Source organism: Myxocyprinus asiaticus, chromosome 42 (genome assembly GCF_019703515.2).
Source record: "Myxocyprinus asiaticus isolate MX2 ecotype Aquarium Trade chromosome 42, UBuf_Myxa_2, whole genome shotgun sequence".
NCBI lineage: Eukaryota > Metazoa > Chordata > Actinopteri > Cypriniformes > Catostomidae > Myxocyprinus > Myxocyprinus asiaticus.
The window spans coordinates 10,065,228-10,081,673 of record NC_059385.1 but is presented as its reverse complement, the minus strand read 5'-3'; the positions used below and the strand labels follow the sequence as shown (position 1 = coordinate 10,081,673).

The window sequence follows — 16,446 nt, the reverse complement described above, 5'->3', positions numbered from 1 at the left end:
TCACAGATTTCTCTAGGTCATCAATTTCGGCACAACACTGGGATTACAGGGTTTACCGCCATCATGACAACAATAATAATATTGGATATTACGTTACACATATAAAGTACACAATTGTACAACACTAAAATTTGAACATGCATAAAGTTTACTTCTTGCAGCAATACTTTTGAAATAGTGAGTATTTTAACGTTTCTGGACTGCCCCATTCACTTCTATTGTAAGTGCCTTCTGTACGGTGACTTTTTTAAAGTCAAAATAATTTTTTTGTAGTAATCAGAATGATGCCAAAAATGCTGTTGATTGAGCTTAATTTGTACTGAACATGGAAACTTCATTTAAAGGTGCACTTCAGTTTTTTTCCCCCATTAAAAAGTTTTACTCCTAAAGAAATTAATTGTAATTTTGAAACGTATGTATAAAATCATGACCACCCACATGAGATGAGGAATCTAGTTATATCAGTTACCTTATAAAAGCTGTTTTATACTACATGGGGCAGGGGCACCCTCATGGGGGCTGCCATTTTAGAATCACATGACCAGCTGAATACTACTGGCTTTATCTCAGTAACCATCTTGTAATTCGACACTTTCACTCTTGGATTAAATTAATCATGGCTGATTGTGAATAGTGAATTTCTATAATGGTATCTGTAACTGAAAACTATTGCTTTTGAATGATGCTGCATCCACATCACTAAATGTCACTGTAAGTCCAAGATGACACGAACAAAAAGTTACTGAGTGCACCTTTAAGAAAAAAAAAAAAAAAAACATACTAAGGAATTAACTTTATAACCTACGTTTTATACTACTATCGAAGTACTATGTGTCTGTGTGTAAATTCATAAGTTCACAAATCAAAATGCACATCTACAATGTTTGTCCTATATTTATTAAAATAGATATTGTTCAAATATTTATTAAACATTTTGCATTTGTTTCATTGCAATAATATGTTAACACAAATAAAAAAAAATGGTTTTAGAAAATATTGCAAAAGACCCTTAAAACAATGGAGACATGGTAAAATATAATTAAACAATTTGGTGTCGCACCCAAACCTCACCTGTAAATGTAAAGAATAAAAAAACATGATGGCATCCTGAATCTTACAAAGTTACTGGGCTTCAAGTTGTTCTGTGTACATAAGACACCACTGGTGTACTGAATTTATAGATCAATAACTGCACTGCATCACCTCTGTGCAAGCTTCAACACACAGTATTAAGTAATATATTTTACAGATGAGTTACATCATATTCTGTTACAATGACTCTGACCCTCATATTATGTGCTTCTACTAATTATACCATACCTTGACAAGCCATATCTAACAACATGATGTGCAACAGACTTTCATACAGTATGCAGTTGTTCTCCTTTTTCCTAAAAAAACAAAAAGCCTTACAAAGGGGGTGCTGACATTTAAGGAGCAAGAGAGGCTAATTTCACAAGCAGCAAGTAGTAACATATCACACTGTCATGTCACTCAAATAAAATACAACATTAGTGATGACAGTATGAAAATCAGTGGAAACAATTAGGCTAGTACATCACAGTAAACATGTTAAAAACAAACAAATAAAAACAAACACTTTGTTATTGTTTTACCAAAAGGTGATGCATTGTGCAATAACAATAAAAGGGTAATAGAATGTACAAAGGACACATTTATTTGCTTAGGCAGCCTTGAGTTGTGATAGTCCTTTTGTTAAAGCATTCTGTAAAGATGTAAAAAAAAAAAGAAAAAAAGATTGATTTTCAAGCCTTAAAATCTTCATTAATGCTTTAAATAAATACATTTTCCTTAACCTCCTGAGACCCGTGCACGACTGCTGTGTGCATTTTACATTTCCCGTTTTGATTTGTAACCAAGTAGCCCCTAGTAAAAAGAGGAAGAAAATATATTTTTAAGAAAAATTAGTTTTCCTAAAAATGTATGTTGTAAAATGTTAAATAATACCAAGCTATAGAAAGAAAAAAAATCTGATTATTTATTATGTTCCCAGGAGTGTTGGTTATTCATGTTTTTGAGACATTACAGCTGATTTTCTGTAAAGCTGCTTGGAACAATGTGTATTAGGAACAGCCCAAATACTATGATTTGACTTGGATTTGACTTTTATGTTACAATGTTTTCTTCTACTTTGGCAACAAAATCTCAATGTTCTCTCTTTGCACTGTCAAACAAACAACTGACAGCCAGTGCTGAAGCATTTTACTAATCAGAAATGAGCATAAATAATTTTGATTCAAAGTAACGGCCAGCATCATCCAATCACTGCCAACCATGTTCAAATAAAATGATACATTATAAATTCTGAATCTATGTACTGATTACCATTGTCCCATGTCTGCCAAACATGTTGAGTGGTCCAAACATCATCTGCAGCCTGAAAATGAACTTTTGGTCGGATGCTAGGAGTGAATGCACTTAACTGCATAGAGAGCTATAGGATGCTCCCTTGCTCCCTATTTAGTGAATAACTTAACCTCCAGTGTGCTCTCTGTCTGCACTGGTCTAAGAACAGTTCAAAATGCACCTTATTTTCATCCTAACTCCATATAAAGCCTCTGAAATGCCATTTTTCAGCTTTTGGATGAACCCATTGGTTTTCAATGTGATAATGCACAGTGAATACAGGATTTCTCATGGAAAAATAGCGCTATAGTCCACGTCAGTGTGCTGTTTCGCGATCCATTTTTAAAATGGCATATTGGATGAAACTAAAGACTCTAATCTTTTGACTCAAACAGGTTTCAATGTAAAAACTTAATTAGGTTTCTTACCAGATAAAGTTTTGTTGGTGTTTCTCCCAAAGACAACTGAACTGAGATCAGTCGGTTTAAATGAAATGAAATTATGCATAGCGTACAGCGAAGAAAAAACACAATCTACGCAGAAGGACGAGGGGTCGCACAAGGTTAAGATGGAAGAAGAAGTCTGAATAATGTTAAAATTCTTAAAAAGAATGTACCGTGTAAATTGTGATAAACATTTATGGTAAAGCGGTTACATACCAGGTGACTGTTTCCTAAAGCATTTTTCATTCTTGGATCAAGGCTTGAATCCATCTTCTCATTTTCTTTGTTAAACAATGGTGTACCACCAGGGCTCCTGAGAAGTAACAATACACCAGATATTACAAAAGTTTTCAATTATACGTGCTGTTTGTAATTTCAAACATATGACAAAAAAATGCTTCCTGTAAGTGTAGCCTGTTTTAAAGCAAGCCATGGCATAAAGTGAAGTTAATCTTACCTGTTCATGACTTTTCGAAGTGGTACTCGAAGATTCACTGGACTTTTGGTTGGGGTCCTAAAGAGAACAGCACAAAAATAAAAATAAATTATCAAGCAAAAACCATTGCAATGCTTTAAACCAAACTAAACATTTGTAAGCAGGCAGAACTTCACCTGCCGAGGCTTGACCTGAACTTTAATGGGAGTTCAGAATGAGAACGTCGTAAACGGACTTTCTGCAAGTCTGCGAGTGTGACCAAAGGAGATCTTTTTCTGTCTGGAGACATCTGTAAAACAACATGCTCTCATTCCTCCAGCCATCAACAGTATCAACTAAATGCAGCACAGGATGGAAAACATAATGAGGACATGATAAATTATTCACCTGAGTTTTATGGCTTACAGTCACCTTTCTAAGGCGTACTGCCTGAAGATCATGGAGAGTAACTGCAACAGGGCCATCTCGCTGCTTCTGTTGATAATAATGCCAACAACATCCATAACTTCTTTCTTAACAAAGCAAAAGAATTTGAACAATTCAAATATATCTAACATATGAAAAGATGCAACTGAGATGCAATATCAATTTTCACTTTTGTAGCTATAGACCATTACTTTCAGAAACGTAGGTTGAGCAGACTTGATGGGGACTACGACCAGTTTCGGAACAGCAAGTTTAGATGGAAGTGGAGGAGGTGGTGGTGGTGGTGGTGGTAGGGGAGGAGGTGGAGGTGGAAGGGAGACAGGTAGAAGTGGTGTAGAGAGGTTAACACCATTAAGTATTTCACCATTACCACCTGCAGTTTTGGCTTCACGAGACAGCTGAAATGTAAAGGAGACAAAGGCTCTTCTTACAAACTCTATATGTCAACTTTTTATGCACATTACAAGCATAGGCATTTTGTGAAAGAATAATCTGTTCAATCAGTCGAATAGAAATGTGCAAACCTTCAGAGCTGAATGCAATAGTGCTATTTCCCTTTGTAGCTCCTCTACTTTTTGATGAAGGGACTCCACACGATCTGCATAGCGTCTCCAGAAAAGACAGACATTTAGGAATCCCGAACAGGTCTGAAAAATGAGCAGGTTAGAAATTGATCTGAGATATAATGGCCTTATAAGTAAATTCAAATATTCCCATGAAACCAAACAGAAACCTACTCGATAAATTGTCTTGCTGCATTTTTGCATAATTCCTCCAACTGCAAAAAACAGAGCTCCAACACTTCTAGACAGTTTAGTATCTTGAACACTGGTCTCCTCCTTCGTCTCCACCATTGTGTTGTTGTTTGGACTAGATGAAACCATTCCCAGAAAGTAAAGTAAGTGTAGGCCTAGATACAAATATTTAAATCCATAATATATACTACTTGTGCATGATCTGTGGTATGACACCCCAAAACAGAACTCAACTAGTTAAAACATTTGTATGAAACTACTGTAAACACATATCATTATTTATTTGTAAATACATATAATTATTATTATCTTTTTTTTTTTTTTTTTTTGCATGTATAAAATTGACTGTTACTCACGCAGGGGCCGTTAGGGTGGCAGGAAACCCATCCGGCTGCTTACTCATTATGGCACAACGTCGACTGCTGCCATTTCTCTTCCTCCGCCGCTGAAAAAATCTGCTCAGGCGCTGCAGACAAGTTACAAATTGTATGACAATTCACAATTTCTAAAACAAACTACATAGACAGTATGAAGCTACAAACACCAGATGCATGCAACAGGGTGTTCGCCAAGCCAAGAGTCGTGTGCATTACGCACTTTTGCGTATATTTACAATGCAATATGTTATAATTATATCACGCTTTTAAAACAACACAAGTATTTTACATGTACGCAAATATATAAGACAAGAAAAGCAACTAGAAGTAACAACATACCTTGAATCCAGCCATAGCAGCTGCTGACAGCTGTGTGCCTGATTTTGAAAATAGTTCTGTAGCGTTTATCAACCAATAGGAGCGCGCATGAAGTGCAGAGGGGCGGGTCTTGAAAATTTATTGGTTAAGAATGGCTCCGTCTGAAACCAGGAAAATGCTGCCTCCGGAGGCTGTATACGGAGGTAGGAAGGGATCAAAGCATGTCCGAATCCAGTGTTTGCGTCACATCTTGTCTACTGAGATACCTTCATCTGATCGTTTTTTGAAGGCAGAATAGATGCTGCATATGAAATCCCACAATCCTGTGCTCCCGAATCCATAGTGGTTGAGCTGAAGAAAAAAAATGGCGGCCGAAGAGGCAGTTGATAGCCAATTTGTGTATAAATGTACGTTTTTATTCCCTTTTTCCAACTTTTATTACATTTCTAGCGAGAAAGTAGTATTGTAGTTATTAAATATATACTTGGTTATCACCAACACTCTATTGAGTTTGTTCTAGGTTATTAGACCATTGTGGTTCGGTTGGCTGAATGAAGCAGACGCGTTACCTTTAGTGGACACCAGATGGCGTTAAACAGTTGCTGGTATCCTAGCAATGACGTGACCTTACGCTGTCTGTTGAGTCATTAGGGCAGCGAGGCAACAAGACAGCTACTACCTTTGGTTTAGAACGCAGCCAAAGACGGAAAAGCGGAGCGCTTTCCACCAATCAGGACTGTTTTTGTTCGTTACCATGACAGCAGAGTAACCAACTGCTCTCTAAGGAAGTTTGTCAGTAAGCAATAATTGATCGAAAACTGTTATCTCAAAACCACAAGTAAAATAAGCATTCTTGTAAGTCAAAGCGTTATAAACGTTCGAATTGGAGCAAATACCTTTTTGTTAGGAGACACAGAGGAAGCCACAGTGGTTGTAATGGCTGGAAAAGTTATTTGTGAAGCAACAAAACTGTACAACATCCTAAATCAATACACTCGTATATCGAGGCTTGCAGAGAGCAACTATCTTTGTCTGATTGGTAAGAATTAGAGGGTCATTCCTCTTATTTCATGTAAAACCAACTACACATTGTGTACAGATGTGTTCAATAATAATTCTACAACCAAAAATGGACAGAATGTATGTTACAGGAATAGTTCACCCAAAAATGTTTTCTCATCATTTACTCACCCTCATGCCATCCCAGATGTGTATGATTTTCTTTCTTTCTTTTAAAAGAATATCTCTGCTCTGTTGGTCCATACAGTGCATGTGAATGGTGACCAAAACTTTGAAGCTCTAATAAGCAGATAAAGGGAGTATAAAAGTAATCCATACTACTCCAGTGGTTTAATCCATGTCTTCTAAAGCAATCTAATCGGGTTTGGGTGAGAACAGACCAAAATGTATCTCCTTTTTCACTGTGCATTTTGCCATAGCAGTCTCTAGGTTCGATTACACCTCCTAGTGCCATCTAGCGCTCTGCTGAGGAGTGTAATCGAGCTTGAAATCATGATCGTGCCTAGAGACCGCTATGGCAAGATACACAGTGTAAAAGGAGTTACATTTTTGGTCTGTTCTTACCCCCAAACCTAATGGATCACTTCAAAACAAATGGATTAAACAACTAGAGTCGTATGGATTACTTTTATGCTGCCGATATGTGCTTTTTGGAGCTTCAAAGTTTTGGTCACCATTCACTTGCACTGTATAGACCTAGATGAGATATTTTTCTATAAATCTTCGTTTGTGTTCTACAGAAGAAAGAAAGTCATAGACATCTGGGATGTCATGAGGGTGAGTAAATGAAAAAAGAATTTTCATTTTTGGATGAACTACCCCTTTAAGAATAATGGATAAATCATATTTTTCTTTGACACAGAGAATTGTCAGTGTTCATGGATATACATTAGCATACCAGTGCATTTGTGTCTTTATTTTTCTTTTTCTTTTTTTTTCTGTTGAAATTTCACTTTTTATGTTCTCTTTTTTTTTATAATTATGGATAAAAACATCAACAATGATAATCGTTGTCTTATTTCTTCAGATGCCCGTCCAGCAGAAGCATATTACTTCAGCCACATCATTACTGCCAGAAATGCAAAATGGGTTTGTTTCAGTTTCATGTGTTTGTTCACTAAATAAAATGGATTTCTCATTGAGGATCGTTTGTGTCGTACTGGTAAGTTCTAGTATCCTTCAAAATGATATCTCTATAAAATATAATTCTTCTCTTTTTGCTCTCTGATTGCAAAGGATTCTGAAGGAAAATTTGTTATACCCATGGATGTTGAGGTTGAAAGTATGAGATACATCATTGTATATGATAGCAGCACTGATTCTTTGTTGGATTCAGGTAAGAGCACTAGGTAACTAGCACACTTTTTCTAACATGTTATGAACTCTGCTATAATTGCTATTACACTGCTGATGATTTTTTTTTTTACAGGTCCAGCCACAGACTGTGCAGACAGCCTAGCAAAAGCGAGCCGCTTTCCCGTTCAGATTCTAAATGGTGGCTATGAGAAGTTTTCTGCACTCTATACTTTCCTAAGAACACAAAAAATTATTTATACAATTAGGGTATTTCTATTTACAGATTATTACTATTTTGCTGTTGTTCTTACTGTTTATAAATGTATTAAACCATTAATCATTCTTAAAATACATATATCCATAGGAATTGGAGAACTTGGTGCCCTATCCTGTGGAAATCTTACCAGGCCAGCTTTACATGGGAGATTATAGGCAGGCAACGAATCTTCAAATCCTCAAAGATCTAAAATTGAACGCACTTGTCAATCTTTCTGATGAATGCAGTCTAATGTGAGCCATCATATATGTAGGCATAGCATTTGTTGCCATTCAATTCAATTTCAGCTTACTACTGCCTGAACAGCCCCTTTCTGCATTTTGTAATGGACCTATGAACTGATTGTTTTGCACACTAGGTTTAAAAAAGCAAAATGCACTGTCCTACACATCCGAATCGCAGATTCTGAAGTGGCAGATTTGTTAACATCATTTGAGAGAGTGTGTGCTTTCATTGGTAAGTACTGTGGCATATTTAACACTAAACGGCATGATACTCTATATACAACTGAAGCACTACACTGTTTTAAACTGACTGTGACTGTTAAATATTTTAGATTCACATCTCAATAGTGCTTCTTGTGTTATGATATTCTCTACTCTTGGGATAAGCCGAAGCTGTGCTGTAGCAATGGCATATCTTATACATCACCGAAAATACATGCTGAAGGTAATGTTTTTATTTTTTGCATTTCCAATTTTGTATTTGCATTGATGTTATTGGGAGGTGCTTTCTTACCAAAGTAGCTCTTCTTATTACCACAAGTCATTTCTGAATATTTCAGGAGGCATGGAATCATATTCAGCAATGCAAAGCCAACATGAGGCCAAATCGAGGATTTGTGCAGCAACTCTCTGACTGGGAACTTCAGATTCTTGGGCAGAGAGTTACAGATATTGCAGAGCCCAACTACTAACAACAATCAAACTTAACAGAAACAATGCAGTTCTTTTACACTGTACATTTAATTACAGTGAATCAGTGATGATTCCATATCATGCATTTTTATTTATACATTAATTAATACAGTAAAGGTAGTAAATCAATAATAAATAATTTACTGAGTAAACAGTAAACCTACTATACAGACAGTGGAAGAAAGTGCAAACAAGTGTTAAGCTGTCAAATAATAGCAATAGGAACACTGTACACTGTACAAAAATATTAGTCTGAGCGAATCTATGGCACTAAAAATAGTGACCCTAATGTGCATTTCATAAGACATCTACATAAAGAGAAAAAAAGTTTCTTTATGGATTTTTTTTTATTAATGAACATTTTGTAAAAATCTTTTTACTAAATGTGAAAAGTTTGCTTAAAACATTGTGAACTGAATCATGAATAATTGAGTTAGGTCTCAGGATCAACAAAGTTTTATAGGTATGACTCTTAAGGTTTAACATGGTAAAACAAAATTGGTTTAGACTATACAAAACGAATGAATATTATAATTTTATATATATATATATATATATATATATATATATATATATATATATATATATATATATATATATATATATATAAAAGAAATAGACATAAATATATATATATATATATATATATATATATATATATATATATATATATATATATATATATATATATATATATATACTGACAGTTAATAATTTCGTATAATACGAGATTTGGCCAATAATTTCAACACTTATTTGGTGCCCCAGATCGCCCTTTGTTGGCAGTTCACAGCATACATTGAAGGGGCGTGAATGGAGAGAATGGGTGGGCTAACCAAGGTGGGGCTAACGCCTAAGCAACCGTGACGTATACTCCTGTTTTGAAAGCGCTAATTGGTCAGTTTACGGGGAGGGGCGTTACGATAACCACGGAGCCTGTCTCTGATTGGCTACGCGAGTTTCGAAGCCCCGTTGACAAAACAGACGTGTATCTATTCTATCTAGATAGCGAGTTGGCCACTCAAACAACGGTAGATTAGACCGATATCCTCTTAACAGTTTTTCCGGGAACAGTACATTTCATCAGATACACTCTCTGGAAATGTTATTTAATCCGACTGGGTTGGCCGAATGTTTACAAGAATGGCAGGATCTGGAAAAAGACTATCAACAGCTCCAGGTGAGCGGTCATTCTTTCTCCAGTGCTAATCATAATAGCATGACTGACAGACAGCCTTTAACTATGAGATATTTATTTACTCGTCTCTCTTTAACATGTCTTTAATATTATATACATTATGATCATTTTATATATTAAGAAAACGGAATGTCATTGTCCGGTACATATAATTCATAGTAGATTATAGAGTTAAAATAAGCTTTTCTGAGCATCAGCTGATTAGCAATGAAATCCTTGTCTAGTACCACACAGTAGTTCTAGAAACTGGATATTTCTAGTTAATTACTATATAGCAATGGCAATATTATACAATGACATATATTTATATGTGTGTGTGTGTGTTAGTAATTAATTGTCAGTAATATATATTAGATATAATATATCATTGTATGATTATTTATTATATGATACAGTGAGTATTATTGTATCATGTACTGTCTCCATATAATATATCAACATGTGTTGTACAGGAGACACATCGACTGTACAAACAGAAGCTGGAAGAAGTTTCGAAGCTGCAGGACAGTAGTTCTTCTTCTATCGCACGTCAGAAGAAAAAGTTAAAGGATCTCTCCGAATCCCTGGAAGAGTCAGTCATGAGTGATATGTGCACATTCTTAAAAATGTTGTAGACTTGCATTTTAAATTCAATTTATATTTTCTTTTCTTGTATAGATGCAGAGTTATAGCAAATCCAGATGATGTCAACAGAATAGACGGGATCCAAGAATCCATTAGAGAAAGACCAAATGTCTTTTTTGAGATGGAGGCCTTCCTGCCAAAGAAGAACGGGTAATGCAAATGAGAGATGTCTGATTTCACGACTGCCAATCCCTGCTATGGTTTAAAACCCATATAATGATCCATGACTATGCAAAGCAGGTTTTTGAAAGTCAGCTCTGGCTTTGCTATTACAGTGTGTATAGCAAAATGCTGTAGAATAAAAGTGGTAAAGATGAAAGCTTTCTAATAATAATTGTGTGAGTAATATCAGTTAATTATGAAGCAAACAAATTATGTGTTTGGTCTTAAAATCCACTATTGTTTCACAGATTGTTCAAGGACATTTTTGATACTTAATGCTTTACCCTATTCTCCTTTCAGGTTATACCTCAGTCTTGTTCTTGGAAATGTGAATGTTACACTCCTTAACAAGCAGTCCAAGTAAGGTCTTCCGATCTTGAACAGAAAACAATCCCCTTTTATTAAGCATTAAAACATTCGTAAGTATTAAAAAGGCTTAATACCACAATAGTCTATTGATAATCATGTTGTAACAGAAACTGACACATCAATGACTGATTTGAATAATGTGAATGTGCTATGTTAATTGTATAACTCTGTCTAGTACCTAGAAGGCCTATTTTCTCTATCTGTTTCTAAATTGTACAGGTTTTCCTATAAAGACGAGTATGAGAAATTCAAACTATACTTGACCGTACTGCTCTTGTTGTTCTCATTCACCTGTCGGTTTTTGGTCAGCTACAGGTATAGTGTTTATTCTTCAGGACACCAACATTAGTTCACAAACATGAATGATTTCAAAATGGTAATGAGCTCGGTTAGCCTTTTAAGTGGGCTCATATTTACATTAAAACTTCTTTTCATAATATAGTTTGATTATAACATTAGATTGGTCCCTTTAAAAAAGTATAGGAATGTTAACAGCATCACTGTACTGTATGTTACTCTGCATACAAATAATCGATATAGAGAAATTATGTGTGCTATCTGCTTTGTCCTCTTGTGTTTTTCAGGGTTGTAGATGCACTTTTCAACTTCCTGTTGGTGTGGTATTATTGCACATTGACGATAAGAGAGAGCATCCTCATTAATAACGGCTCTAAGTGAGAATAAATTATTACGTAGTACTTCATTTCAGTGGTTGATATGGGTTTTTCAATAGCTGATACCGATATCTAGAGAGCAGGATGGCTGATATAAATGCAGATTGTATTAAATAATACAATTTAAAGGGATAGTTCACCCAAAAAGGAAAATTCTCTCATAATTTACTCAACCTTATGCCATTGCAGATGTGAATGACTTTCTTTCTTCTGCAGAACACAAACAAAGATTTTTAGAAGAATATCTCAGCTCTGTATGTTCATTCAATGCAAGTGAATGGTGGCCAGGCCTTTGAAGCTCCAAATAGGAGATCAAGTCAGCATAAAGTTAATCCATAATACTCCAGTGGTTTAATCTATGTCTTCCGAAGCTATCCAGTTGGTTTTGAGTGAGAACAGACCAAAATATAACTAATTTTTCATTGTACAGCTTGCCATTTCAGTCTCTAGGCACAATCATGATTTCAAGTTCTATTACACTTCCTAGTGCTTGACACATGCACAGCGCGCTAGATGGCGCTATAGGAAGTATAATCGAACTTGAATTCATGATCGCCAAGGAGGCTGCTTTCAATATATACAGAACCAACTGAATATAAAACCAACTGAATCACTTCAGAAGACATTGATTTAACCACTGGAGTTTGGTGGATTATGTTTATGCTTTATCTTATTTTTAGAGCTTCAGAGATCTGCCCACCATTCACTTGCATTGTATGGACGTACAGAGCTGAGATATTCTTCTAAAAATCTTTGTTTGTGTTCTGAAAAAAAAGAAGAAAAAAAAAAAGAAAGTCATACACATCTGGGATGGCTTGAGGGTGGGTAAATGAGAGAATTTTCATTTTTGGGTGAACTAGCCCTTAACAACAGCAAATCAGATGTAGACACAATTTCATAAGTGAAACCCCACACACTTATTTTATGCAAAATTTACTTGAATTTGCATATATTTGAAAAGAAAAAAACCTTGAAAATAGAAAATGTTGACTATCCATTGAAAAATCTATTGGTGGATTTTGAAACTGACACAATGGAAAGTTAAAGGAATAGTTCACCCAAAAATGAAAATTCTCTCATTATTCACATACCATGATGCTATCTGCAGATGTGACTGTCTTTCTTCAGCAGAACACCAATAAAGATTATTAGAAGAAGATAGAGCTCTGTCAGGTCCTTATAATGCAAGTACAAGGGTGCCAGCACTTTGATGGTCTAAAAGTCACATTTAGGCAGCATGAATGTAATCCTGGAGACTCCAGTCGATCAATGTCTTCTGAAGCAAATCGATAGGTTTATGTAAAAAAGTCGATAATTAAAACGTATTTAACTTATATCGGCGCTTCCGTCCAGGGCTCTAATGCTGTTTGAAATGGCCGAACTCTCGCGTGACGTTCGTTCTTCTGTTGTAAATAAGCGGCGCTTCTGAATTCTCGCGTGAACTAGCCATGCAGAACAAGCGCTTTTTAAAAGTTAATAATGTTTTAATTATCGATTTATTTTTTACACAAACGTATCGATTTGTTTCAGAAGACATTCATTGATCTGCTGGAGTCGCATTGATTACTTTTATGCTGCCTAAATGTGACTTTTGGACCGTCAAAATGCTGGCACCCGTATACTTGCATTATAAGGACGTGACAGAGCTCTATCCTCTTCTAAAAATCTTCATTTGTGTTCTGCTGAAGAAAGACAGTCATACACATCTGGGATGGCATCAGGGTAAGTGAATAATGAGAGAATTTTCATTTTTGGATGAGCTATCCCTTTAACACTTCTGTTAATTGGCCAAGTGAACATGGTTATTGGCCAAATGGCCAAATATCGACAGAGTAATCGGCTTGGCCTATATATTGGTTTATCACTACTTAATTCCTGCAATTTATTAAATAAATCCCTCGCTTATTTTTGTAATTTACTGTAAAGTTTTGACTACTGTATTTTTAATTACAGATTATATTGACATAAACCTTCACAGTTCAGTGTTTTTACATTATTGGATTTGTTTCAGGATCAAAGGCTGGTGGGTGTTTCAACACTATGTCTCAACTTTTCTGTCTGGAGTAATGCTGACCTGGTACTGTATGAATAACTCAGTCTCTCTTAAACTCTGTGAGGAAGTTTTGACAGTTTTACACCTTTTGAATTAAAAATTTCAGGGTATTTCAGTATTATGTATTTAAGTATTATTGTGGTGTTTCTCTATGAGTGTAACTCAGATGAGTGTTCTTCGAATAAATGTTTAAAATTAAAGGTTTTGAAGTAAGAATGCACCTTTGGCAGATATCTTTGTTGAGGAACAACAGAAATGTAGTGTGGGGGAGAGAAGGGGTGTTGAGAGAGTGAAGGAGAATTAAAGGGTATGTGTAAATGTCTGATATGCATCAACTTGTTTGTTTTGTAGGCCTGATGGTGAACTCTACCAGATGTTCAGAAATCAGTTCTTGTCCTACTCCATGTATATAAGTAAGATTATAACTTCTCAGAAATGCTGTCTTTCTATTATATTTGCAAGTATTTGCAATTCTTTCAAATTTTATGACAGAATACATCATTTATTGTATAATTTATTGTTTTCATTTAGATTTTGTTCAGTTTCTGCAGTATTACTACCAAAGTGGCTGCTTATATAGACTTAGAGCGCTTGGAGAAAGACACAATATGGACCTCACAGTTGGTGGGTAGCCTGTTGGTTTTTTGTCCTTTTCCCTTTACTGTGTTTAGATGTTGCATTTCATGTGTATGTGCTTGTGCTTTGTGATCAGAGGGGTTTCCGTCCTGGATGTGGAGGGATCTGACCTTTCTCCTGCCGTTCCTTTTCTTGGGCCATGTAAGTTTGATGCTAGTTTTGTTAATCTAGTGATATTTTGCAATAAATGCCTCAATATTGGGCAAACAGCTTAGTTCAGTTCATTTGTATGGGTCTCATTGTGTTAAAAGCTTCTGCTGTTGGCTCAGAGGAAAATATCAAATTTTACTGAACTGTGTAGGTTTTAGGTAGATGGATGGATGGATGGATGGATAGATAGATAGATCTATAGATAGCCATCCACCTAAAAGAGGAAATTCAGAAAAGTTCTGTTGTAATATTATGTAATTGTTAGTTTTTATTGGATCTAATGTTCATCTAATGTATGTCCAGTTTTTCCAGCTGTATAATGGAATTACACTCTTCCAAATGGTCCAGCTTCCAGAATGGAAAGAGTGGCAGGTCAGTGTGTGTTTCAAAATAACTAAGAATATTTACATGTGGATTATGTGTTCTCTAAATAAATAAATACATATTTTTTTTGGATATGTTTATTAATGTATATGTGAATACTGTATTTGTTCATTAAAAAAAAAACATCCAAAATATTTTTTTTTCTTTTGTGGTAATGTTAGTTTGTTCTTTGGTGATTTTAAATAATACATATATATATATTTATAGCCTATATATTTATTCTTCTTCTCAGGTTCTCATGTGTGGCTCAACTTTCCTTGTTTTGTTCATTGGAAACTTCTTCACCACTCTTGGTGTTGTGTACCACAAATACATGGATCAGAACAAGGCCAAACTCTGCAAAAAGCACTGAACTCTTTATATATATATATATATATATATATATTATTATTATTATTATTATGTATTTTATTTTATATGAATGTTTATTTTTTAATTCAGCAAATATGAAATGTTTGTGTTATTAATATTGCAAAATGTTCTGTGTTCTCTGTGGTTGAACCACACTAAGTGAGGATTTTTCTAAATGTGTCACAAATCAAAAGGGATGGAATGTCTTTGCCTTAATCTCAAATATGGAATGTATTGTTGTTATTTATAAAATGGCTTTTAGTGTTATAATGTTTTGCACATCATATGTAATATGTATGTATCAATGTGTGTTTTCTTTACAGTTTTGTTTAAAATATCTCTGGCCTGCATTTAAGGAAATAAGAAACGGCAAGGCAATGTTTGTAACACGGTTCATAATATCATGTGCTCTCACTGCTATTCAACACATGACTTCACTGTCATGCGACTACATCCACACCTTTGTTTGAGTAAGAACATGTGCAAGCAGTCAGATGCCAGGAAATTTTGACAGATTTTCAAGAATTGATTGATGTAACCCTGTTACACAGAAATGGGAAGTTGTAATATTCCTTTAGTCCTTTTTGAAGAATGTGGTTCACTTATAAAACATCCGGGTCAGGGTTTGTACCACTGTAAAAAGGCAATCCACTATATCAACTTGCATTATTTTGCTAATTTTCTTATAAAGAATCCACCCCATGAATATTAACAATACTTTTAATTGTATGATTTGCAATCTAATTAAACTGCCATTGCAGCTGTGCTTGCCAAATGACCCTGAATAATTAAGGTCATGACTGTTGAAGAGAAAGATGTCCTTGGTTACTGATAGAATACAGATTACTTTTAGTCATGCTAGTGAAAGTGACAAGTCATTGGCCAGAAAAATAAATAAAAAATGAAAGTTTTGAAGAAACATGTTAATGGATTCTAAATATTTTTACAATGAAAACTTGAAAAGCGGCATCAGTTCAAAGTTAAACTGCTGTACAGCACTAACTTTGTTAATACTCATTCAAAATAGTGCCATATTTGAATTTTGATGAGAATGAGAACAAGGCTGTGAGGGATAGACTTTAGTCTCTTGACTTTCTTCTGTGCCATCAACTGTATGATGCTCTAAGATCTCGTCCAATTTTCATAACTCGTGTTTTCTGTAATTGTATCAGCTGAATTTTTTTTAATGTTTTTTTTTATTTTTTGCCAGATG

The 16,446-nt window shown here is 35.0% G+C and overlaps 3 protein-coding genes across 7 annotated transcripts; 2 read left to right on the top strand and 1 right to left on the bottom strand.

Annotated features, from left to right (window-relative positions):
• Positions 1-829: 829 nt before the first annotated feature.
• Positions 830-5,211, bottom strand: prr11 (proline rich 11). 3 transcript variants are annotated; one of them, XM_051684495.1, is made up of 10 exons: positions 5,144-5,211; positions 4,784-4,893; positions 4,410-4,542; positions 4,197-4,319; positions 3,864-4,070; positions 3,634-3,720; positions 3,423-3,535; positions 3,268-3,324; positions 3,027-3,123; positions 830-1,887 (listed from the first exon to the last, which is right to left on the bottom strand). In XM_051684495.1, the coding sequence occupies exons 1-10, from the start codon at positions 5,156-5,158 to the stop codon at positions 1,852-1,854; spliced, it is 978 nt and encodes a 325-aa protein (XP_051540455.1). In that variant the 5' UTR covers positions 5,159-5,211; the 3' UTR covers positions 830-1,851. The 3 variants fall into 3 exon arrangements, with proteins under 3 accessions (XP_051540455.1, XP_051540454.1, XP_051540453.1); XM_051684494.1 differs by having other exon boundaries at positions 835-1,726; XM_051684493.1 differs by lacking the exon at positions 830-1,887 and having other exon boundaries at positions 1,894-3,123.
• Positions 5,212-5,288: 77 nt separating this feature from the next.
• On the top strand, positions 5,289-9,149 carry styxl1 (serine/threonine/tyrosine interacting-like 1). Of its 3 annotated transcripts, none has more exons than XM_051684095.1 (8): positions 5,289-5,325; positions 7,170-7,231; positions 7,379-7,478; positions 7,572-7,705; positions 7,803-7,948; positions 8,074-8,171; positions 8,272-8,384; positions 8,500-9,149. In XM_051684095.1, the coding sequence occupies exons 1-8, from the start codon at positions 5,298-5,300 to the stop codon at positions 8,629-8,631; spliced, it is 813 nt and encodes a 270-aa protein (XP_051540055.1). In that variant the 5' UTR covers positions 5,289-5,297; the 3' UTR covers positions 8,632-9,149. The 3 variants fall into 3 exon arrangements, with proteins under 3 accessions (XP_051540055.1, XP_051540054.1, XP_051540053.1); XM_051684094.1 differs by having other exon boundaries at positions 5,290-5,529; XM_051684093.1 differs by lacking the exon at positions 5,289-5,325 and adding an exon at positions 5,486-6,161.
• A 223-nt stretch (positions 9,150-9,372) lies between these two features.
• On the top strand, positions 9,373-16,152 carry tmem120aa (transmembrane protein 120Aa). The gene is made up of 12 exons (XM_051684373.1): positions 9,373-9,812; positions 10,283-10,401; positions 10,488-10,604; positions 10,917-10,976; positions 11,205-11,300; positions 11,570-11,659; positions 13,671-13,736; positions 14,064-14,125; positions 14,244-14,336; positions 14,425-14,489; positions 14,802-14,870; positions 15,115-16,152. The coding sequence occupies exons 1-12, from the start codon at positions 9,735-9,737 to the stop codon at positions 15,232-15,234; spliced, it is 1,035 nt and encodes a 344-aa protein (XP_051540333.1). The 5' UTR covers positions 9,373-9,734; the 3' UTR covers positions 15,235-16,152.
• Positions 16,153-16,446: the final 294 nt, after the last annotated feature.